The 26,635-nt window shown below is 35.5% G+C and overlaps 1 protein-coding gene across 1 annotated transcript; it reads right to left on the bottom strand.

The window, feature by feature from the left end:
* Positions 1-6,400: 6,400 nt before the first annotated feature.
* LOC128227218 (uncharacterized) lies at positions 6,401-16,178 on the bottom strand. The gene is made up of 5 exons (XM_052937569.1): positions 16,026-16,178; positions 10,868-10,940; positions 9,818-9,924; positions 7,630-7,752; positions 6,401-7,120 (listed from the first exon to the last, which is right to left on the bottom strand). The coding sequence occupies exons 1-5, from the start codon at positions 16,060-16,062 to the stop codon at positions 6,867-6,869; spliced, it is 594 nt and encodes a 197-aa protein (XP_052793529.1). The 5' UTR covers positions 16,063-16,178; the 3' UTR covers positions 6,401-6,866.
* Between the last annotated feature and the right edge of the window lie 10,457 nt (positions 16,179-26,635).

The raw sequence follows: 26,635 nt of genomic DNA on the forward strand, positions 1-26,635 counted from the left end.
TGATACATCCCTCGAAAGCACAAAATAAGTATTGTATATCTCCCCGTACTCTGACCACAGTGATACATCCCTCGAAAGCACAAAATAAGTATTGTATACCCCCACGTACTCTGACCACAGTGATACATCCCTCGAAAGCAGAAATAAGTATTGTATACCTCCCCGTACTCTGACCACTGTGATACATCCCTCGAAAGTACAATATAAGTATTTTATACTTCCCCGTACTCTGACCACAGTGATACATCCCTCGAAAGCACAAAATAAGTATTGTATACCTCCCCGTACTCTGTCAATGGCAAAACATCCCTGAAAAGCACAAATTCCCTCTGACAACAGTAATACATCCCTCGAAATCACAAAATAAGTATTGTATACCTCCCCGTACTCTGACCACAGTGATACATCCCTCGAAATCACAAAATAAGTATTGTATACCTCCCCGTATTCTGGCAATGGTAAAACATCCCTCAAAAGCAGAAATAAGTATTGTATACCTCCCCGTACTCTGGCCACATTGATACATCCCTCGAAAGTACAAAATAAGTATTGTATACCTCCCCGTTCTCTGACCACAGTGATACATCCCTCGAAAGCACAAAATAAGTTTTGTATACCTCCCCGTACTCTGGCAATGGTAAAACATCCCTCGAAAGCAGAAATAAGTATTGTATACCTCCCAGTACTCTGGCAATGGTAAAACATCCCTCGAAAAATGAAATAAGTACTATATACCTCCCCGTACTCTGACCATAGTGATACATCCCTAGAAAGCACAAAATAAGTATTGTATACATCCCCGTACTCTGGCAATGGTAAAACATCCTTCGAAAACAGAAATAAGTATTGTATACCTCCCTGTACTCTGGCAACGGTATAACATCCCTCGAAAGCACAAAATAAGTATTGTATACCTCCCCGTACTCTGGCAATGGTAAAACATCCCTCGAAAGCAGAAATAAGTACTGTATACCTCCCCGTACTCTGACCATAGTGATACATCACTCGAAAGCAAAAAATAAGTACTGTATACCTCCCAGTACTCTGGCAACGGTAAACCATTCCTCGAAATCACAAAATAAGTATTGTATACCTCCCAGAACTCTGACAATGTTAAAACATCCCTCGAAAGCAGAAATAAGTATTGTATATCTCCCCGTACTCTGACCACAGTAATACATCCCTCGAAAGCACAAAATAAGTATTGTATACCTCCCCGTAATCTGACCACAGTGATACATCCCTCGAAAGCACAAAGTTAGTATTGTATACTTCCGCGTACTCTGACCACAGTAAAACATCCCTCGAAAGCAGAAATAAGTATTGTATACCTCCCCGTACTCTGGCAATGGTAAAACATCTCTCGAAAGCACAAAATAAGTATTGTATACCTCCCCGTACTCTGGCAATGGTAAAACATCCCTCGAAAGCAAAAATAAGTACTGTATACCTCCCCGTACTCTGACCATAGTGATACATCCCTCGAAAGCACAAAATAAGTATTGTATACCTCCCCGTACTCTGAACATAGTAAAACATCCCTCGAAAGCACAAAATAAGTATTGTATACCTCCCTGTACTCTGACAACAGTAATACATTCTTCGAAAGCACAAAATAAGTATTGTATACTTCCCCGTACTCTGACCACAGTAAAACATCCCTCGAAAGCAGAAATAAGTATTGTATACCTCCCCGTACTCTGACCACAGTAATACATCCCTCGAAAGCAGAAATAAGTATTGTATACCTCCCCTTACTCTGATCACAGTAATACATCCCTCGAAAGCACAAAATAAGTATTGTATACCTCCCCGTACTCTGACCGCAGTGATACATCCCTCGAAAGCAGAAATAAGTATTTTATACCTCCCCGTACTCTGACCACAGTAATACATCCCTCGAAAGCAGAAATAAGTATTGTATACCTCCCCGTACTCTGGTAATGGTAAAACATCCCTCGAAAGCACAAAATAAGTATTGTATACCTCCCCGTACTCTGACCACTGTGATACATCCCTCGAAAGCAGAAATAAGTACTGTATACCTCCCCGTACTCTGACCACAGTGATACATCCCTCGAAAGCGCAAAATAAGTATTGTATACCTCCCCGTACTCTGACCACATTGATACATCTCTCGAAAGCAGAAATAAGTACTGTATACCTCCCCGTACTCTGACCACAGTGATACCTACCTCGAAAGCACAAAGTAAGTATTGTATACCTCCCCGTACTCTGGCAATGGTAAAACATCCCTCGAAAGCAGAAATAAGTATTGCATACCTCCCCGTACTCTGGCAATGGTAAAACATCCCTCGAAAGCAGAAATATGTACTGTTTACCTCCCCGTACTCTGACCATAGTGATACATCCCTCGAAAGCACAAAATAAGTATTGTATACCTCCCCGTACTTTGGCAATGGTAAAACATCCCTCGAAAGCAGAAATAAGTACTGTATACCTCCCCGTACTCTGACCATAGTGATACATCCCTCGAAAGCACATAATAAGTACTGTATACCTTCCCGTACTCTGGCAATGGTAAAACATCCCTCGAAAACAGAAAAAAGTATTGTATACCTCCCCGTACCCTGGCAATGGTAAAACATCCCTCGAAAGCACAAAAATAAGTATTGTATACCTGCCCGTAATCTTGCAATGGTAAAACATCCCTCGAAAGCAGAAATAAGTACTGTATACCTCCCCGTACTCTGACCATAGTAATACATCCCTCGAAAGCACAAAATAAGTACTGTATACCTTCCCGTACTTTGGCAATGGTAAAACATCCCTCAAAAGCACAAAATAAGTATTGTATACTTCCCCGTACTTTGACAATGGTAAAACATCCCTCGAAAGCAGAAATAAGTATTGTATACCTCCCCGTACTCTGACCACAGTGATACATCCCTCGAAAGCCCAAAATAAGTATTGTATACCTCCCCGTACTCTGGCAATGGTAAAACATCCATCGAAAGCAGAAATAAGTATTGTATACCTCCCCGTACTCTGACCACAGTGATACATCCCTCGAAAGCAGAAATAAGTACTGTATACCTCCCCGTACTCTGACCACTGTGATACATCCCTCGAAAGTACAATATAAGTATTGTATACCTCCCCGTACTCTGACCACAGTGATACATCCCTCGAAAGCACAAAATAAGTATTGTATACCTCCCTGTACTCTGGCAATGGTAAAACCTCCCTCGAAAGCACAAAATAAGTATTGTATACCTCCTCGTACTCTGGCAATGGTAATACATCCCTCGAAAGCACAAAATAAGTATTGTATACCTCCCCGTACTCTGGCAATGGTAAAACATCCCTCGAAAGCAGAAATAAGTATTGTATACCTCCCCGTACTCTGAACACAGTGATACATCCCTCGAAAGCAGAAATTAGTATTGTATACCTCCCCGTTCTCTGACCACTGTGATACATCCCTCGAAAGTACAATATAAGTATTGTATACTTCCCCGTACTCTGACCACAGTGATACATCCCTCGAAAGCACAAAATAAGTATTGTATACCTCCCCGTACTCTGACCACAGTAATACATCCCTCGAAAGCACGAAATAAGTATTGTATACCTCCCCGTACTCTGACAATGGTAAAACATCCCTCGAAAGCAGAAATAAGTATTGCATACCTCCCCGTACTCTGGCCACAGTAATACATCCTTCGAATGCACAAAATAAGTATTGTATACCTTCCCGTACTTTGACCACAGTAATACATCCCTCGAAAGCACGAAATAAGTATTGTATACCTCCCCGTACTCTGACCACAGTAAAACATCCCTCGAAAGCAGAAATACGTGCTATATGCCCCCCCCCCCCTTTTCACAGTGCAGTGATTTATGCTCTAGTCCTTAAGAATCATTGAATTTGTCAAAATAAAAAGAGTACCGCTTACGCCGATGTTTGGAGTAGTTGACAGTTGAATGACAGCCAATTAACAGGTTCAATCAATCAGATAACTGTTTTCATGAGTGTGTATGTTTAATGTGCTTCCGAGGCATCTATCATGTAGAAGTTCATATTAAAACGTCTCTTTCTTTCTCGATAATTGCTTACCAAAGAGCTTAAGAAATTTCACCTGGAGCGGTTTATGTATCTATGGGAGATTGCCAACAGTAGTATTGCACTGTTGAAACAATTTTTTAGTTCCAAAACGGCTCCTTGGATACTTGATGAAATGGGCACCTTGCGTTATGAATGGTCTCGCAGTGAGGTGTATACCACTGTATAGCTTAAATATTATATATGATAACTTGGTATTTAACATCAACAAATGTTCCTGTACCAATAAAACAATATGACAAGGCTAGTAGACTAGACTGTAACCAAGATTCTTTTGAGAGGCACACTGGGCATGGACAAAAATACATCAAACAAGAGACACACACTACAGGACAAGCTACGACAATATATAATAGGTGGTAAACAGTGAGGTACCACCTTGCAACGTCCAGTTTAAAACTAAGTAAGATCTCTACATAGAATAATATTCTAACCGAATGAAAACAATCTAATTTCAAACAGATGACATGGGGCTTAATATGTAGTTATATAGTTAATTTATAATGAATTAAGAATAAGTGCGTGAATTGACATACTTGTTAAACTTGGACATATGGAAGGGTATTGCGGCGAAAAAATACATTTTGCTTTCTGACTTGTACATCTTGCTTTCTGACGTGTACATCTTGCTTTCTGACGTGTACATCTTACATTCCGACGTGTACATCTTGCTTTCGGACGTTGTAAATCTTGCATTCTGACTTGTATATCTTGCTTTCTGGCGTGTACATCTTGCTTTCTGACTTGTATATCTTGCATTTTGACCTGTACATCTTGCTTTCTGACTTGAACATCTTGCATTTTGATTTGTACATCTTGCATTTTGACCTGTAAATCTTGCTTTCTGACTTGTACTTCTTGCTTTCTGACTTGTACATCTTGCATTTTGACTTGTACATCTTGCATTTTGACTTTTACATCTTGCATTTTGACTTGTACATCTTGCTTTCTGACTTGTTTATCTTGCATTTTGACTTGTACATCTTGCTTTCTAACTTGTACATCTTGCTTTCTAACTTGTACATTTTGCTTGCTTACTTGTACATCTTGCATTTTGACCTGTTCATTTTGCTTTCTGACTTGTGAATCTGGCTTTCCAACTTGTACATCTTGCTTTTTTGTTTCCTTAATTTGCTTATTGGGCATATGTACTGCTAGCTTCGTTAAAGTTCCTTCGTGTATCTTGGCTTGTCCAAAGTAACATTCAACGTGTACTGATGCATTAATTACTTGGCGGTCAATTATATATTATATATCAATCTCTGATATAATCGTATTAAAATTTTTAGCAATCGGTTTACTGTAGCTAGCTTTATAGCCTACTTCCTGACTAACTTTCTTTCCTTGCTTAGTGTTTCAATATTCAACACGAATGACACATGTGTTGTATATTATTATATTATTACATCAGGTGGCTCTGCGCTAACAATGTCGGTTATTTTCGTATTTTTTTCGTAAAAAAGGTTTTATATACGGAACGGTGACCAGAAGCTTCTGGTCGAGAGATTCCGTCCAGTTCCGGATCACTTAACGAACTTGCCCCCCTCTTGTGTAAAAATACAGAGTTGTTTTACATTCTGTTTCGTGTCATGTTACTGAGTGCTTGCTTACATATATTCTTCGGTCGTTAGGATAAGGTAAAGTTTCTTAATGATTTGTAACAGAAAATCACAACTCCGGTATTAATTTTGAAAATAATTTGAATGGAATAGAGCATCAAGTACGATGACAAATATAACTTTTAATCTTACTGTTTGTATCATTTTATCCATACAGACATATACGTTCTTGTCTGTAACTAAATGGTCATGGTCTTTGGCACTTAATCTAACTACTTCCAAAGAGAAGGGGTCCTCTGCTGACATAAGAACTACTTCCCTGTTATCGGACATGCTCCACACCTTTTTTCAGGTTAATGATGTAGAATATTCGCATTAAAGGCGATTGTAGAGTTAGATCAAAGTGTATTTAAAATAAAGAGTTTTGCCAACTTCTTACCTTTTTAAGTATCTTTTGATATCAAATATTTGGCTGAGTTACGGGAATTATAATATAGGTTGGTAGGAGACCACTATTTTAGCTGAAACGTCTAGTCAATACAGATATTAAAATATATCATTTTAAATTATGTTTTTAATTCTGAAATTATGTTTTCTTTGTTATTGTTTTTGTCTTAAGCACAATTGTTTTCTCCTAACAACGTTGCAAACGAGTATGTTTTCTTGGGCTAGAATGTCCTCATTTCAAGTTATAGGGCGAATAAAGATGCTCGCCTTAATTCTATTATAAAAAAATGTTTAATGACTCAAAATATTAATATTTTTCTCATTTATTTCTTGATGTATGTACATGTAATATGATGTTTTTTTTTAGTTTGATTTCACATTCTATTAAAACTGCTGCCATAAAAGATTAAGACCTGTTAAAAAAAACAATAAAACACAGTACAGAATAAAGCTGAATGTTATAATTGTAATGGGTTATTTACATTGCAAGACATGGCACACGGATAAATTATGCTGTTAGTTATAATTTATCTCGAAAAATAAAGATAACTATAGACATATCTATTGAGGTATTAAAATAGCTCCTTGAACTTATATTGCAGCACTCCTGACGAAACAGTCTTCTTTAATAATACCATCAGGGCTCGTATGCCGAAGGCTATTATAACAGAATATAGTATGATCTTATACAACATGGCAGTGAATAAAACAGTAGTTAAAATATTCACATTATTTTATTCGGGATAATTATTCGAATCGAGCTTGAGCGATCTCTATCCTTTCTTGCCGGCTCCACAACAGAGTAGTTTATTTGTGCAGTCCTTCTTGCACCAGGGGCATGGTCCCATGATAGTCTGCCCGTACCCACAGACGCCCTGGCATCTGCACCCTGGTCCCACTGGGGGCATTTGGTTGAGGTTGCAGCAGAAGGAACTATCACAGCCATTGTTGCCACAGAAGGGACACGGGCCCAGGAATGTCTGTTTAACCTGGCATCGCCCTTGACAAGCGCATGTGGCAGTTGGTCCTGAATGATAACGTGTATACGTGTGCAAGTTGTTTAGAGTTATTCAATGTCCTTAACGAATAGACTGAATTTAATGCATTGTATTAATTGGACATTTAAAAGCAGTCGTTATTTGTTTTGCGCCCTTCACGGGTACTCCACTTATAATTGACTAAAATTGTTTGTAAGTAAATGACAGACGGGTCACAAGCCGAGGAGAATGCTGAAAACCTCAGGTAGATTATGCATGCGTATACACTTTGATAACAAGTGTCAAATCAAAAGAACTCATTTCTTACACAAAACTTGAAATTGAGATGTATTACAAACCGATGGTTTTGCCTTGAGATAATTAAAATGGATAACATTACATGATGTTGCCAAGATATGATTAAAAATTAAAATTGATAACACAGCATGGGTTTGCCTGGAGATAATTGAAATGGATACCATAACCATAGTTTCGCCTTATGTAAAGACTCTAAATGAATAACAAACCTGCCGACAGACAACTAAAATTGCTAACATACCCATCACTTTTTGAGGGGGCTTAGACGAACAACAGAACTGCATATTGCACCCTAGGCAGTTTGGGCATGGACCTATGAACTGGACGTCGACACATTTGGGTGCACACCAACAGTACTGCGGGCCTGGATGAAACACAGGAAAGTTGTTGAGCATGGTTGTAATAAAACACTTATTTGTTTTAAAATAATTTAAGACATTAACATTATATTACAAGCACACAGTAATACATTGGAATATATAACATGGCCATTACCAGGACTGTTTATGAATATTATTTCTAAATTAATGTCTTGTTGGAAGACCACCTTTTTCAGTTCTATTTTAAATATACCCTAATGTAATAAATGCGCTGGTAAATGTATAACTCTATAGGTAAGTAAAATATATATATTTGATACCTTGGAAATAAACAAGACAATTTCTTTAAATATTAAGAATTCTTATAAAAGGGCCATGATATGCAAAATACAGTTTTCTAACTTAGTTATACAAGTGCGTTTGATGGTTGAGTACAACTGTATAGATTCTCAATGCAATACATCAAGTAGTTGCTGAGATATTAACCTGTGAGCTTACATGCCATACCGTATTCAGTTTTGTAATTGATCCTAAAAATGATGGATGTGACTACAATGTTGCAATCATATTTAACCCGTTAACATATCCGCATGAAATGACAACTATGTTTTAATGAACTTAATTTTTACGATTTATGTATTTTTTAATGATCCATCCATTTTTCTTGAATTTCCTTATTCGACATATGTGATTCATGCACACTTCTTTAATGTATTTTAACTTAAATATAAGACAGACGGACAGACGGACAGAGAGACGGACGGACGAACGGACGGACGGACGAACAGACAGACATCATGCAATGACAGATTTGCAGTATGGAAAAGGCCAAAGGTATCAAATACGATCGCCTAACCGAATGACCATCGAAATAAACAAATTTAAAGCAAAAAAAAGAAAATATATTGTTGTATTATCTCTTTTTGAATATGAACCGGGCTTAAAAAGCGTAGTTGTTTACCTCAAAGCCAATTGCGACCTACACGCATATGTTGCAAAAACGGATATTGAACAGAAAGACATATATAATATTTCGACAAATAAACAAGGACTTTTTCGTTTGTAACTTTTTTGCAACTCATTTACTGCACTATATATGAGCTTCAAGGGATATTTTGTCCAAAAAACGGTAGCGAGCTCATTGGAATCAAAAATGATTACACATGTACATAAATCATTATGTTTTGGTGTATGCAAGTTTGTTTGTGGACACCATGCCTGACATGATGTTGTTTCTTCGTTATGTCAACACAAGAGCACACTACTGTCGTGTTCCAGCTGTTCGTGGAAAGTTATCAATATTTTATTGTAATAAGTTGTTTTACAATCGTTGTTAATACGTCTCAACTATTTATCATGAATTTGTATGTGCAGACAAAACGGTACAGAACCAAACTAAAGATTCGTTTAACCACTCATAACATAAAATACACGCCTATACTACAAAAATACTCGTTTTTATACAATGCTTGTTGTTGTCTTTTTTTGGCCGACATTACATTGATTTTGATATATCATTTTAAAACATTTAATGCATTTTATTCTGCTTAAGTAATCAAATGGTATTTCAGTTTAATATGCCATGTCATTTAAGTAAGCTTTCAGCTATTTGTTTTTTGTTTTGGTTTTTTTTTCATGTTATTTATTTGTATTTAACTGTATTAAGTATTGCCATAGTCTGTTGTCTAATCGATTCTGGAAGATATAATGAAGATCCAGAACAAAAATCAATATAGTATATATCAGCAACAGCCGTAAGTAAGTATTATATTCCAAGATTCATAAATGATTAGTTGGTAATTACTGAGACAAAGGTAGAACTCAACTTTCAAAATTTCTGTTTGATATAAATTTTAATAAATGAGCAAGTCTCTTTCGGTATAAGTTCATTATGCGAAATTTAGGTTTGTATTTGAATGTGAATTTCTCTATCAAAGCAGCATTTCTCTTAGGTGTTTGCATGCATCTCAAACTTACATAATGTCATATCGGGCGTGATAGGTTTTGAACATCTTAGTAAATTTTGTTTACATTGGAATAGATATAACCAGAAATATTACAGAAAACTTTCTACTTCTACTTTTATGAAACAGCCAAGATTTTGAATACCTCCATATCCATTTGGGATAAACGCTGGTGGTGGCTGGGGCTTCTTGATTAGTGGCTTAGGCCGTACGTAGATGTTGTTGTTGCCTCCCCATCCACCCGCCATTGGGCTATTAAGAAAGGCGAGTATCAATGTTGAAATTAAGTTATTGATTTTTTTTTTAAATTTATAACTTTGATTTGTTTGTTTTTCTTTAGCAAATCCTTGATTATTTCTAACAACGTCAGGCCTGATACCAATGTTCAATGACAATTGGTCATGATGTATTACTCAACAAAAAGTTGATCTACAGTTCCCTTTAAACTACGATTTTAATTGAATATTCATAAACTATTACATGTAAACATAGTTGAGAAACAAAATGAAATGCTGACAAGAGACGTGTGAAACAATAACTTTCTACATCAAATGATTTAACAATATAAAAAACATTATGTTAAAACAGATACATTTATCGCCATAATAGACGTCCATTTTGCACAAGCCGCAAGTGAATATGACGAAATTGCTTATTGTACCACAGTGATTTGTTGGGAATGAACTCCTGTTTTGGTGTCATTTGACCTGCACAATATTAAGTGACATTTAACCTAAAATATGTTTTTAGATGACTAACTATGAATTACTTCAGTTTAACAAGGTCGGAAAATCTCGAAATGCCTAAATAGAGATCCTCTAAATAGGCATTTCGAGATTTTCTGACAGTGTTAAAGTGCAGTAATTCATAGTTATTTTATGCTAGCTAGTTGGTAGGAGTTACCCTTTTGATAAATCTGAAGAAAAAAAAATATTTTAGGTTAAATGTCACTAAATTTTGTACAGGTCAAATGACACCAAAGCAGGAGTTCATTTCCATCAAATCTCTGTGTATTGCATTGCTTCTTGTTGATAAGACTAGCGCGCTTCATGGATTTGTTAGATATCGCCCGGGCGTTTTTGCGCTCGAAAAAGGAAACATACCTTCCTTTAAAACACACCACTTCACCACACTACAGTATGAAACACTTCTTTTTATACAAAACTACTTATTAACCGATAAAACATGTGCCTACCCGTAGTTTCCTGCTCCGCCGCCGTTCTTGATATTGTATATGGGTTTGCCAGGACGGAATCCCGTCACAATCCCTGAAATAAATACGTTGCGATGTCAATGCCTATCAACCACAAACAGAACAGACGCTTTGAAATAAAGTCCATGTTTTATTAAAACAATGAAGTGGTATATGTTGAAACAAATCGATATAAAATGTGCATACTTTTTGTGAACATAGAGTCATGTTAATGACAATTAATATGCAGAGTTGTATCTGATTTAGAACTATATAAATTATATACCACAATTTATAAGACATTGTGTGCATTTGCCTGTAGAAAGGGGTACAAGGTTGGCTAAGTAATTATTGAGGAGATCGAGTTTTAAATTTTCGCAGGTGAATTTTATACGTCTACTAAGAAAGAGCTTTTTTCCGATTCCCGTAGTGTCCCTGACATCAATCGTTAGAGAATTAACTGTTTGTTCACTTCAGATGTCACCTGTAAATTTTGACATTTATAACGATTTTAGTTCCATTGGAAAAAACAGCTGGAAAAGGTTTGTTGCAACTCATTCCCATTGATTTTACAAGTTTGCTTTCGTATTTTTAAGATTGTATCTACATTTGCGCGTAACACTACTGTAATAATGTATTTATGGCAGTAAAAGTAAATACGATAATACATTTCACTAGGCACTTTGGTTTCATATTATTCATTATATAATAGTTGGAATTAACTTAATCTTCATGTCCATTCATTTATCATTAAGGATTTAAAATATAAAGTAATATCTTTACGTTTTGGGGTTGTCAAACTCATTTGTCCTTGCAAAGTTTAGATATTTAAAAAAAAGACATATGATTGATAATGTATTGAATGGAATACACATGTATATGCATTCTCACCTTCACATGGGTTTTCCACAGGTGACCATTGGGCAGAAGAAATCTTCCAGAAGAGCAAAGAAATTCAAACAGTGCTTACATTTCGATCGGATAAGCTGTTATTAATATAAAGCTAAGATTACCTGGCCGTCATTTAAGGACTTATTGCATTTTTTTTCTGCGTTTATGCTTAATGTACGCAGTTGGGCACGCGAGCAAATTCCATGAAGCGCGCTAGCGCTTCTTGGTCATTTGCTCACTTGCCCTACTGCGTACATACAGCATGCACGCGAGACAAAAAGCGATACATACTTATATTTAAATTTAAAGAATTATTCATTATCAATAAAATTAGCATTATCTTCTGCAATTGAGTATTTATTCTTAAAGAAATGTTACCGAAAACATACGTGTATCTAAAAGAATAACTGATTTTTGTAACGTAGTGCTAATCCAATTGGAGCGCAATATTGAAAGAAACAATGACGTCATAACTCCTCGCGTATATTACGATATTAACGTTTCACCTATACAAAGGACACACGAATGTAAATATTGCGAAATAAATACTGCCTTTTATTTCGAATACCAAAACATTCTGTGGAAATAGTACACCTTTTATTCTTCGTGTGCATATATTCGTATGATCAAGTGAAAAAAATATCTTATTCCATAGTTTCTAGTCAAACTGAATCAAAAGCAGTCAAAGATTTAATTTGCTGGGATTTTATATTTATGATGTGAATAATTTACATTGTACAGGTGCAATCAAACACATTTCTGCAGTTGCAATGCAGTTGACTGTTTTATCGTCACATAAATTCCAAATGCTTGGTAGTTGATTGAATATTATCTAAATGATAGAACTAAAAAAAAAAAACATTTACTTTAAGTCACAGTATGCTTTAGTAGTGTAAATATATTTTGCATGTACATCTAAACCCCTATCCTAACCTTTTTTACATTTCTTAACCCGAATGATGATAAAAGAATGCATTTAGTGCACAAAACAAGATGAAAAAATAACGAAAGTGTAATCTATATTTAGCGTGCCCAAAGTCATAACAAAATTTGCAATTAGTATTGACAAATTAAATCGGTCTTTTTTCTCTAAAGGACATTGCTATTTGTTCATTCGAATATGTTTACATTACATTTATTTTAGAAACAGGAAACAGAAGCCTTACTTTCTTCATGTTTATGTTCATTTCGAAATGTTCAGTATTCTATAGTTATTTATCCAGTTTAAAGCATCGAAAAGAGTCCGGCAACTGCCCAGGTACTGATTGTGCAAATCGCTATGCTCCTGCAATCTCCCTCATAAGCAGTAAGTATTACAATTGTCGAGATAGGGGTTCCTTTGGTATTTCCCATCCATTTTTGATTAATAAGGCATCGTTTGAGCCTCATAATCTGACACTGTATCATAGTTATATACGCATTTTATATATTTTTAAGTCTTAAATGGCACTGGGAATTTGAAATATAAACCACGGCAACCATTTTGAAACCCTTGAACATTTGGTAGCAATTTGAGTAATCATTTTGAATTTATTGTTGCTTATGCTTATAATTAGTATTTCTGCATGATTTCTTTCGATTATGTAATACAAAACATCTTTTGATACAGTTATTTTGTAGACCATGTTTGACCTAAATTGATATGATATACTGAAACCCCCATTTTATGTGTTATAGTTTTGCAAGCAAAACGCTTTAAGTTGTTTGAAGATAGATTTATAAATCAGTTGCCATAGTAACATATTTTCATTGATGAATGTTTTTATTGTTGTCATGACACTTTCCAATCTTTTTTTCCGGCTTCAGAAGTTTGAGTGTGTTTTTTAAAGTATTTGTTATAAAATGTGAAACATCATTTGGATTGTTGTTTATATATACCTCAATGTTGCAAGCAATTTCATGTTGTTTTTTTCATGTACCCTAGTTTGTTTGCACTGAAATGCCCCCAAGATAGTTATGATTTGGATTCAGTTAAAAACTTCAATTGTGATTTTGCCATCTTTGGTACCCTTTTTAAAGGCGTCGTCATAATTATACTTAACTCGACCTTATCGGTCATTTAAGACAAGGTTTTCCATTAAGATAAGTCATATAGATCTTACTGCTCTCAGTTTCAGAAAAAAACAAATCACGCCTCAACTTCTCGAAACATCTTAAGTCCCTTACAACAGCACTTAGCTAAGCTTTCTATTTTTTGTTTCGGTAAAATTTGTGTTTTACTTACATTTCTAAGGGTTTTGAACATTGAAATAAAATTGTCTTTACAATAAACTGATTTTTATTTAGTAAAATCAAGTAAGGAATTTTGCTTGGTGAAATAAGCAACTTCAGCTTGTAACGCTTATAGATATATCAATATTCATTATCTACGTAAAACGTTTGAAAATTGTTCCCTTAAAACAATTGCCAATAAAATATAAATGGTAATACTCATGCAATTCGTATTTTAAATTTGACATTTTGTATGACTTTGACGAATTGAATGTGTGTTGAAAAAAAGTCGTGATTAGCATTCTCTTCTATAAAATAAAATTCAATTCAAAAGTAAAGCAAGTGTTCATAAATAACGACAAACCCACAAATGGCAATGTAATGATGATGTTCATGTTAAGTTATTACATTTCCTATGATGCGTGTGGTATATTACAATTTATATGATCTAGACCGTTAAACCGCAAAATACAAAGACGTAGCCTTGTTTCAGAAACGAATAAAGGGGCTATTGTGTTGGCCCTGCATACCGAAATCCCCCATAGATAATGATGTTACAAATATATTGACAAAATTGTTTCTAAAGAAAAATAATCACAGAGGAAAAATAAATACTCGACTCTAAATCATTATTTTTCAGTACTTAATTTCCCGAGAAATAGCTTTCTTAAAAATATTGACCAATGCTGTTTAAAGCTGCACTCTCACAGATTTGCCATTTTGACAACATTATTTTTTTGTCTGGAATTGAGCCATTTTTTGCGTAAATGTCTGCAAACGAGTGATATAAGACTGCTCACAAAAGATCAGTTCGCAGATTTTCATTTTTTTCGTTCGAAAATAAATGTTTTATGGCTAAAAGCGTTATTAAGGGTTTAGAAAAAAATACAGAAAATCTGCGATCTGATTTTTGTCAGCAGTCTTATATCACTGGTTTTCATGCATTTATTTGTATAAATTGGCTCGTAAATTAAAAAAAAGTGGTCAAAGCCTTCAATCTGTGAGACTGTAGCTTAAAAGCATAGTATTAGCGTTACTCTAAGTCTCTGTATAGAAAAACCCGATGAGTTGCTTGCTGTCTATTTCGTTGCTACACTCTGATAGGACAATCGTAAACTCATTTCACGAATGTTTTTTTCACGGACGTTAAATGCCGAAAGCAGATTTCTTTCCTGTTTTTTACATGAAATGCTTTGATCTCATTTTAAAACAATTAAACAAACAGAGAAACATGTAAATAGCATGTTAGATCTGTGTTTTTTTGTGGTTTACGCTTCGAAAATTACAAAATCACATCGTGTACTGTATGTACTGCAATACTGCATGTACGCACGAAAATTACAAATCAATTCTCAAATGACGAAATGTACGGAGAATTTTATTATAAAACACGTATCAAGGCGTCTGGGAATTTTCTAAGATATAATGTAAATTTTCAAACGCAAATGTAACGTAACATATACTTCGTTCCGAAATGAGACAAAGATATCTGCCCAGACAGTATTGTAGAAATCCAAGCATGTTTAAAATCATTGAGCCCCTCATGATGTCAAAAAATGTTAATATAGGTAAAAATCTCGCTGTATATGTATAAAGGGCTTTTGGAATAAGAAAACAGTTTACTCTGTAGCTTCAGCATATTAATAGATGTAATCTATTGTGTTAATGTCCTCTAAAAACTATTAACAATGCAAGGGCTATTTTACATTTATTGTCTTTATAATCAAAGTAATGTATTCATTACAATATATACCATATTGTGTTCTGTATTTAACTTATACACTCAAATTTCTTTCGTTCTATGTATAGACTCGCTGATCGCCATATATATATATATGAACACGTTATTTTAATGCCAATGATCAAGGATCATTTTGATCTATTTCATTGTATGTAATAATGTTGATGTTTGAACTGAAATAAATTTCTGTTCTGTTCTGTTCTCCATCGTGGGATAACAAGGCCTCGAGCATATCGTTACTTTATATTGTTCAATGGATGGATGGTGTGAAGGAATTAATCAGCTGTATATATCTTAAACTTAAAATTTATGACTTACCCGCTGCACATATGACCACAAATATCGCTAGCTCCATCGTTAGTAATCCTGTTGTAAATTGTTGGCGGTCGTAGTCGGCAGTCCCGAAATGAGCTCTTTATAAACTACACACTTCCAAACATCGGCCTTTTATATAACCTAGTCATCATCTGACTCGCAAAAAATGCATTTGTTATTCACGGAAGCATCCGCCTCAAAAATGCGATGTAATTTATAATTGTCCAATTGTTTCTCATTCAAAACTATTTGAGAAAAGTTGACTACGAGGTCCATTTCAAAAGTAATGTCTTTTTAAGCTTAATATATTGATAAAATATTTCATATATCATTTTTGTGAATATTGCTTAACGATGAGCAATTAAGTAATTAAACTTTGCTATTAATGCATTCATAAAAGCAGTGACAGGAATATTTTACTAGTATCTGTTCTATATTCTGCGAAGGCGTTGGTAAAGAGAGGTAACGGAGCTGAAGTTTTTTTTCTGGAATAAAATCATTAATTCTATAGGTGGTTCATTTAAATAAAATGTTATTTTTAATGAGAGCAATATCTTTTTTTTCGAAAATGTGGGGTTAGTTTTAACTTATTTATTTTACAACGATTGTGAAACAAGTTATGTCAATATCATATTTATTTCTCTCGTTGGCAGGTGAGAGTGTGGCATTGTGTTGTGGGAGAAACCGGATTACCCGGAGAAAACCCACTTGTCCGGCATACTTATCACCACAAACCAAACTTACATGCGCCCAGGGAATCGAACCTGGGTCGCCTTGGTGAGAAGCGAGTGCGCTAACCACTGTGCTTTCCGGACAACCGGGCAACCCAGGATTGAAGTTAATGCCACAAGCACCAAAACCTTCTATAATTTAATTTGAATTAACAATGTAAAATACAAGTATTAAAGCTGCACTCTCACAGATTGAACATTTTGACAACCCTTTTCAGTTTGTGTCTTGGAACGAGTCAATTTATATGCAAATGCATGGACACTAGTGATATTAGACTGCTGACAAAAATGAATCGCAGATTTGCATAGTTTAGTTCGAAAAATGATGTTTTATGCATTTCCCTTAAACCGTCATTAACGCTTTTAGCCATAAAACATAAAATTTCGAACGGAAATATGAAAATCGGCAATCTGATCTTTTGTCAGCAGTGTTATATCACTGGATTCCAGATATTTAAGCTAAAATTGGCTCATTCCAAAACAAAGGAATAAGAAAAAGTTGCCCAAACGGTATATCTGTGAGAGTGTAGCTTTCAAGAGAACATGTAGAATAATTTAGTTTTATAGTTTGTGAACTATGAATACGAAAAAAATCTTCTTTCTTAATTATTAACCGATGGTGTTGTTGTTTTTCATGTTAAACTTTCAGCTTTTTTATTTTTTTCTCAATACAACAGTGAATTATCGTTTTTTGTTTCCTTTTGTCAGTTATGTAAGGCATGTTTAAAACGACATCATATGAAACAGACCTGATCAGTAAATTGTTAGAAAGTTATTTTGAATTTTTAAATGAATGATTGTTATTGGTAATCAATGTCATAACAATATGAAGTCATCTCGCATCATTCGCTCCACACCATTCATTCATTGAATACTTGTGTGTTGGTTATTACCCTACCATAACCAATGAGAGTGATTAATATTGTGTAATATAATGTTGTAAAAACTTGATTCACAATCGTTTTTAAAAAAAAACAAGTAAAAATTAATGTGTGTGGTTTGAATGACATATCAATTTTCGAGGGAAAAAACGAATCATCGTAACCCTGCTCAGGAATGAATGAACTCATAGCTACAAAAATTGTATATAAACATCACCACAGGCCGGCTTGTAAACGTTTCCTTCAATACGACACACCCATGCGTCAATAAGGAAATTGTTACGACAAGAGATAATAAACATTGCAACATATAATTAGAGGCGACCAACACGTTAAACTCAAGTTTAATAGGCGAGTGTTTTTTTAGTTTTGTTTTCCGTTCCTCGGATCTTTAGACCCGATTTATATAAGCATTAAAAAACACAATTTCACTTGTCAAAACACGTTGACAGTCTGATAACGATATTTTAATTCGATCTTGCGCTTAATAACAATTAAACATTCCGAGGGTTTAGCGCAAGATTGTTGTAACGTCCTCCATTCTTATCTTGAATTACAACATTCTAGCGATGAACGTGTGATATTAATTAAACGATGTTGTTGTTATTGTTGTTTTTCAATGTATTCATTAATGTTAATATATAAATAGACCATATCAGAATACTAAATGGCTATGCATTTCCTATTGACGTTCATAAAATCACATGAGATGTAAAAAAAACACAACATAAATAGCAATTAAACATTTATAGAATGGACATTAATTAGCCCAAATCAGATTACAGTATCAGGATTTTTTTAATCCATTGATGTTAATAAATAACGTAAAGCATGAGCGAATAGAACGATTTAAAAATATGTTTTGTTGTTGTTTTCGTTTCGTTTTCTATCATTTTCGCTAAAGAATCAATCCCAGTAACAAAAGAGAAACAGAAATAAATCTCGCCTTTGTAAGCATTTTCACATGTAAAACCATATCTATGTAGACACGTTTTACGCGCGGATATTACAAGATATAAATGACTTCATATGAAGAATGATCAGTACAGCGCTTGCACAAAACACGTCATGTTCTTTTACGGCGGCGTACAACGTGACATAATCATGATGCCATTTCTATATTTAATCTTATTATGGACTTTATCATATTATAGGTACAAAAATACATGTTAATAAATGTAAATGCTTTATAAGGGTTGTCGTTTTCTATCAAAGCAAGATAGAGTAGCGAAACCTTTTGAACTAGATTAACATTAGATTTTCAGATTAAGAGTGCATTATCAATGCGGTATAAAACTTCTCTATCACCGTGTTCAATCGTAACGAGGTGAAATGGTGCGTTAGTTAGAAGTGAAATGGTGCAAGTTGCGTTAGTAAGTAGTGAAGTGGTGGAAGTTACGTTGGTCAGGGGTGCAAGTTGCGTTAGTTAGTAGTGAAATGGTGGAAGTTGCGTTGGTCAGGGGTGCAAGTTGCGTTAGTTAGTAGTGAAATGGTGGAAGTTGCGTTGGTCAGTGGTGCAAGTTGCGTTAGTTAGTAGTGAAGAGGTGGCAGTTACGTTGGTCAGTGGTGGAAGTTGCGTTAGTTAGTAGTGAAGTGGTGGAAGTTGCGTTGGTCAGTGTTGGAAGTTGCGATAGTTAGTAGTGAAGTGGTGGACGTTGCGTTGGTCAGTGGTGCAAGTTGCGTTAGTTAGTAGTGAAGTGGTGGAAGTTGCGTTGGTCAGTGGTGCAAGTCGCGTTAGTTAGTAGTGAAATGGTGGAAGTTGCGTTGGTCAGTGGTGGAAGTTGCTTTAGTTAAGTTGCGTTGGTCAGTGGTGCAAGTTGCGTTAGTTGGTAGTGAAATGGTGGAAGTTGCTTTGGTCAGTGGTGCAAGTTGCGTTAGTAAGTAGTGAAATGGTGGAAGTTGCGTTGGTCAGTGGTTCAAGTTGCGTTAGTTAGTAGTGAAATGGTGGAAGTTGCGTTGGTCAGTGGTGCAAGTTGCGTTAGTTAGTAGTGAAATGGTGGAAGTTGCGTTGGTCAGTGGTGCAAGTTGCGTTAGTTAGTAGTGAAATGGTGGAAGTTACGTTGGTCAGTGGTGCAAGTTGCGTTAGTTAGTAGTGAAGTGGTGGAAGTTACGTTGGTAGTTGGTGCAAGTTGCGTTAGTTAGTAGTGAACTGGTGGAAGTTACGTTGGTAAGTGGTGCAAGTTGCGTTCGTTAGTAGTGAAATGGTGAAAGTTGCTTTGGTCAGTGGTGCAAGTTGCGTTAGTTAGAAGTGAAATGGTGCAAGTTGCGTTAGTTAGTAGTGAAATGGTGGAAGTTGCGTTGGTCAATGGTGTAAGTTGCGTTAGTTAGTAGTGAAATGGTGGAAGTTGCGTTGGTCAGTGGTGCAAGTTGCATTAGTTAGTAGTGAAATGGTGGAAGTTGCGTTGGTCAGTGGTGCAAGTTGCGTTAGTTAGTAGTGAAATGGTGAAAGTTACGTTGGTCAGTGGTGCAAGTTGCGATAGTTAGTAGTGAAGTGGTGGACGTTGCGTTGGTCAATGGTGCAAGTTGCGTAAGTTAGTAGTGAAGTGGTGGAAGTTGCGTTGGTCAGTGGTGGAAGTTGCGTTGGTCAGTGGTGAAAGTTGCGTTGGTTAGTGGTGGAAGTTGCGTTGGTTAGTTGTGGAAATTGCGTTATTCAGTGGTGGAAAGTGCGGTGTTGTGGTGGAAGTTGCGTTGGCTAGTGGTGGAAGTTGCGTTGGTCAGTGATAGAAGTTGCGTTGGTCAGTGATGGAAGTTGCGTTGGTTTGTGGTGGAGCTTGCGTTGGTAAGTGGTGGAAGTTGCGTTGGTCAGTGATGGAAGTTGCGTTTGTTTGTGGTGAGAGTTGCGTTGGTCAGTTGTGCACGTTGCGTTGGTCAGTGGTGGAAGTTGCGTTGGTCAGTGGTGGAAGTTGCGTTGGTTAGTGGTGGAAGTTGCGTTGGTCAGTGGTGGAAGTTGCGTTGGTTAGTGGTGGAAGTTGTGTTGGTGTGGGGGGAAAACGTCGTTCGTGGTGGAAAACAACAACATAGGTAAGATAATTCTTTAAAGAAATCAAGAAATTGAAATATTTTTTTTCAATGAGAGGCTTGCAATATGATCTACTGTTATTAAGAATTCAATTTATGTATATAGTTTCATTTGCAATATCACCGTTTCCCAAATCATTATTGAAAAAACACGACATTTTATATTAAAAGTATGATGCGCGAGCTTTAAAAGTAAGGGGAAAGGGAACAACACAACCAAAGAATAGCAAAGGAGGTTTCCAACATATTTCGTTCATTTTGACATTTAACCTTTTAATTATTGGTTTTTTTTTCAATTTAAAGAAGTCATGATTATAGTTTTAGTGGCATTTAGTCAAACATTTTATTATGTATACTATATCACTTAAACTCAGCTTCTCAGTCTGTTTTTGTTTAAATCACACTAGGTTATCTTTCTCATGAGTTTGTTTTCCGATAGTTGTCTACACGAATCTTAATGGTTATCTTTATTTTGTCCATGCGCTAATAAACTATCATTTGAGTCAAATGCTAACAAATGACACCAGTTTGAATGTGACAACTCATTGCCACATGCCTTATTTATTGTTTAAGATATGACGTCAATTAAAGTATGGTAATTTCATTTCAGGCCATTGGCTACTTTTCATCTTTATAGGTTTTGAAGCTGAATGGTTTGTGATTTAAAAAAACACTTGCTGATCATGATTGATTTACTTTAATATTTTCACCGCATTGTTTGTATACTGGATGTGGTTACCTTCAACCAATTTAAACTATCTGTTAAAAAAGTAACGGGTTTTCCTTCTAACGTTGTTTAATGTAAGGACAGAAGAGGAACTTATTCCCATAAATCATGTTTGGGGTTGAAAGTTGAAAGTTGGGTCTTGAATCACTAGAATTAAGATTTTATTTTGCGTGATAATTGGTCAATTTACTAAAGAATGTATATAAAAAATAAGTGGTCTCTGACCTACATTTGTTATATTCTGATGTCTGATTTTCCTGTTTTAACAACACGAGGAAGAACAAATATCATGCTTGATTGATTTACAGTTCAGGTAAATTTCTCACTTAAGTAATGAGGCTTTATATTGCCAGTGTTTAGTGTTTTCAAGATACGTACGATATAACCAATTTCAAAAAGAATGCCACATATTACGAGTTTGAATGTACCTTCATAAAGATGCACCTTCTGCTAATTGTATAGAAACGTTTTGACACCATGCAAAAATCCTTAGACATTTTGCCTTAAAGACATTGTTATAACAATTAACTTGGAAGAAATAATTATAAAAGCATGTTGTGCTTATTATAATGGAACCATACCTGGGCGATATTAAAACGTTTTTCGACATACATATAAAGCAACACAACATAGATAAAATGAAGAAGACAAGTGGACATCCACTTACCGCTTCCATAGTTTCTATATAATATACATAATAGCAAGGTCACGACGGTTTTCTTACAGTATCATACATTGTAAATCTATATAAAATAAGTTAAGGCATCACAAATAACGCTCTGACCATGCATTTTCTACCGTTTTGACTTTGTTGATCACCTATTCATTCTGTATGTAGCATCGTTTTCAGTGAATCATGCGCGCATTATGCGTGACACAGGCATTTGTGTGCCTCGTGAAATTATCATCTGTGAATATATAACCTGCCTGTGACAGTGTGTTTTTCCTGTGTCACATCATTGCAGGAACGGTTGATATATGCATCCGATATCATAACGACCGCATCTGATTTTGGACAATTAGATTATGACCCAAATCATTCCATATGAACTGTCGAGTTTTCCCGGTTTTTTTGTTGAAGCGGAGAAATTGTAGACGTCACCAAATGCATACATGGAAGCAATAATAACAGGAGGTCGGGTTAGCGCAGTGGTTAGCGCACAATGTTTCAGCCAATTAGGTTGTGATCTACGATAACTCCGCCCATTCTTAATCAATAAGATTTTTATTCATATCATATACCTATTTCCAGGTACACGACCAAACGTCGTTCGCCACGAAGTTCAATTAAGGCATTAATATGAAAAAATAGATATTAAAACTACTGCTGATGAAATTTTACATATTCTCAATGAAATACCGAAACACAACCCCATCATTTAATGCCTATTTATAATACTTAACTCTCAGACAAAAAACATTGAAGGAGATGTTGCACTACAAAACGATAGATATGATTCACACGCTCTCAAATGGAATGTATTAACATTATTAATTTGTTTAAATAATTAAAATACCGATTGTACACAGAACCAAAATGCAAATAAATGGTACAGTTTTTTTTTTCCTTTTTACACAACCATATATAGAGCATCAATATGTGAAGGGGACGTGTGGGTGGGTGTATGTGCGAGCGTGCGTGTTTCGTGCGTGCGTGTGTGTGTGCGCGCGCGCGCGTGTGCGTGATTACTTTTCATCTTCTGGAAATTTGAAACAATATAGATATGCTTTTGATTTATACTGTTTTTGAGATTGTTATTCAGTTATTATAATATCTATGTTAAAAATAAATGAGAAACAATACTGCTGGAAGGTTAATAGTCTCATTAATATTACATTTTGACTTTCTTTTAGCCAGTATTTTATTCATATAATAGGGCAATTCCAATACTGTGTTTTATTGTTATCAATGCTTCTTTTAAAATGTTGAATACATTAACACATGAATCATTCATATTATGGCGAATACTGTCGAAATGAAAGGCTAAATGTATTACCAACGGCACAAAGCACCTTTATATGAGTTGTAATGTTCTTAAATCACATGGGATGACTTAAAAATAATTCATGCGAGATTCTTAAATGGAGGCATTTATATTCAATCCATCTGTAAGTATTTCCACATGCTCAAAAGTTATTGCATATGAAATATAATAACCGATATATTCTTATAGTATCTAAAATTAGTGAAAGACTGCAGCGAAAAGTTAAAAATCTGAATAATTAATACTAATATAAGTTTGTTCTGAGGTTAAAAGTTGTTTTATCAAGAATAACCATTAATGACCAAAGTTGATTTGAACTACAGTCGAACCCCGTTAGCTCGAACACACAGGGACCGGCGAAAACACCTCGAGTCTCCGGAAATTCGAGCCATGCGAGTTCGAGCCAACGGGTTTCGACTGTATTCAAATAATTAAAATACTTCGAAAGATTACTTCTCTTTTTTCAATTCTGCATATTTGAACAACGTAGACAAACCGAACCAATAAATTGTGTAGTATTGTTCTTTACTTACGCTGTGTAACGTTAAAAGGTGCCTGGAATATCGGAATATTTTGAGTTTTATTTTGAGAACGTGCAACATTTACGTACGTTGGATAATATGGTTTGTAACTACTCGGAATGAAACAGAATGTAGATCTTGGAAGTTTCATAACATTATTACCCAGAAAAATTGTTGACACTTCGTACCATTCATACCATAACTTTTGGACATTTCGCACAATAATTTCACATTATTCTCCAGCATCTACAATGGTACATTTCATTAGCCCTGAAAATCTTTTTCCATACCATGGACATATTTCAATCACCCTCTCCTGACAACATCTGCTACATTCCGTTGCAGTACTTACAGTACTTTGATTAGATTATACTTGCAATAAGTTCGCAATTATTGACGAATGTGTGCTAGCTAAGTCAAACCCCTCAAAACGTTCCATGTTATTATCCATATGTGTTCTGTCTGTCTTGTTCACTGTTTGTTTTGGCCCGTCACAAATTGACATCCTAAACGATATATATCACGTCGTGTTGGTCATATAGCATGTGGGCATAAACGAGAATAAACGAGAATAAACGAGAATTTGATGAATAATAGTTTATGTAATTGATAAAAAAGAAATAGAACGATTTAAAAACAAACTTAAATGATAACAATGATAAAAAGTAAACAGAGCCTCGTTGTTATCGGTTTAAAATAAACTTGTTTAATACCTTCGAAACAAATACTCATTTGAGATCCTCTCTATTGTGTGACAGGGCACAATTGTATTATTGTGATTATTGTTGTTTTTTTCCAACCATTTTATAACATCCAAAATTTCCCTCCCTTTGTATTTTCCTTCAGATTTTTACGTGATTGCTTCCCTTGATTTGCCACTCCGATAAAATGAGTTTTTTTAAATATCAACACAAATGTTTATACATTGATAAAACATTGATAAAAACATAATATATATATATATTGAAAAACTGCATATTAATATGCACATACGAATTATTTTAAAACAAACAGTTAGATAATGAAAAATAGTACAGCCTCCATCAGTAGAGATTACAAAAGACAATGTGGCCCGAACCTCTCTATACGGGTTTGACCGCTGAGTAACTGTCATGGCCACTCAGCCTTTGAAAACTTGAACTAGCTATCGGACGGGGCATGGCGAAACACGACAATTCTTAGTAGGGCGCGCTTGACTTCTATGAACTGACCTTTTACAAGATCATGGGCTAACGGTTTACTGTTTGCTGCAACATTTGGTTGAAAGATTACATTTGCTGAAAACAATGTTTTTAGATGATATACACCATTATCCTCTCCTTGTTGTAGAGCAATTGAAATAAGAAGTGTGGAACTATTTTGTAAACAGCGTATTAAAATGATGTATACGGCTTTGATACGGATTGGATTGATACGCCCCTGAGTGACCACTAAGAGAGACTATTATTGAAAATAATCACCTTCCGAAAATGGTACCCTACATGTTCTATACCAAAGTGGGTGCCGAAAGGCAAAAAAAAAACGTTTCAAAATTTCATTATTATTATATGAAGTTTTGAGGAGAAAATCACTTTAACAGTAAAATAAATATTTTGTAACGCTTTTAGCCATTAAACATCAAATTTTAACGTAAATAGAATAAACTGGGGTCTGATCATTTGACAGCAGTCTTATATCACTGGTTTCAAGAAATTTACTCAAAAAATGGTTCTTTCAAAGGCAAAAAAGTCAAAACAATCAATTTCTGAGAATGCAACTTTAACATAACCCATAAGAGAACATGCGGAACGTGCATAGACCATGCATATAAAATTATAAATTGAAATATAGTTATAGATAGACGACATATTTTAGTTTTATATTTGAAGAAAGTGAAATAATAATTAATATAATAATCACTCCCGTTGACACGATGTAATGCATAAAATGTGGTATTCAATGTGGTGAGGCACGTAGGCAATCTACTTGTTCGGTTTGGTAACCACCAAATAAACCGTATCAACGCCCAACCCGATAATCGAACAAGGGACGTTATGGTCCGGAACCGGAACCGATATGTTGTTCAAGGCGACCTTTCAAAAACAAGGTCACAAAGTAAAAATGGAAGGATTTGACATATTCCTTTGTAAATAGAGTATTAAGAATTTGGCTAACATCATTTTGCTAATCCAACTCATTAATGCTCGCCTACTCCATGCCGACTCGTCAATGCTCGCCAACTCCATGTCGACTCGTTAAGGCTCACCTACTCCATGTCGACTCGTTAATGTTCGTCTAGTTCATGCCGACTCGTGAATGCTCGTCTACTTAATGCAGACTCATTATTACTCGCCTACTCAATGCCGACTCATTAATGCTCGCCTACTTCATGCCGACTCGTTAATGCTCGGCTACTCCATTCCGACTCATTATTGCTCTCCTACTTCATGCCGACTCATTGATGCTCGCCTACTTCATGCCGACTCGTTAATGCTCGCAACTTCATGCCGACTCATTAATGCTCGCCTACTTCATGCAGTCTCATTATTGCTCGCCCACTTCATGCAGACTCGTTAATGCATGCTTACTTCATGCAGACTCATTATTGCTAGCCCACTTCATGCCGACTCATTCATGCTCGCCTACTTCATACCGACTCATTAATGCTCGCCTACTTTATGCGGACTCGTTCATGCCGACTCATTATTGCTCGCCTACTTCATGCCGACTCGAGTAATGCTTGGCTACTTCGTACCGACTCATTATTGCAT

The sequence above is a fragment of the Mya arenaria genome, chromosome 1 (genome assembly GCF_026914265.1).
Source record: "Mya arenaria isolate MELC-2E11 chromosome 1, ASM2691426v1".
NCBI lineage: Eukaryota > Metazoa > Mollusca > Bivalvia > Myida > Myidae > Mya > Mya arenaria.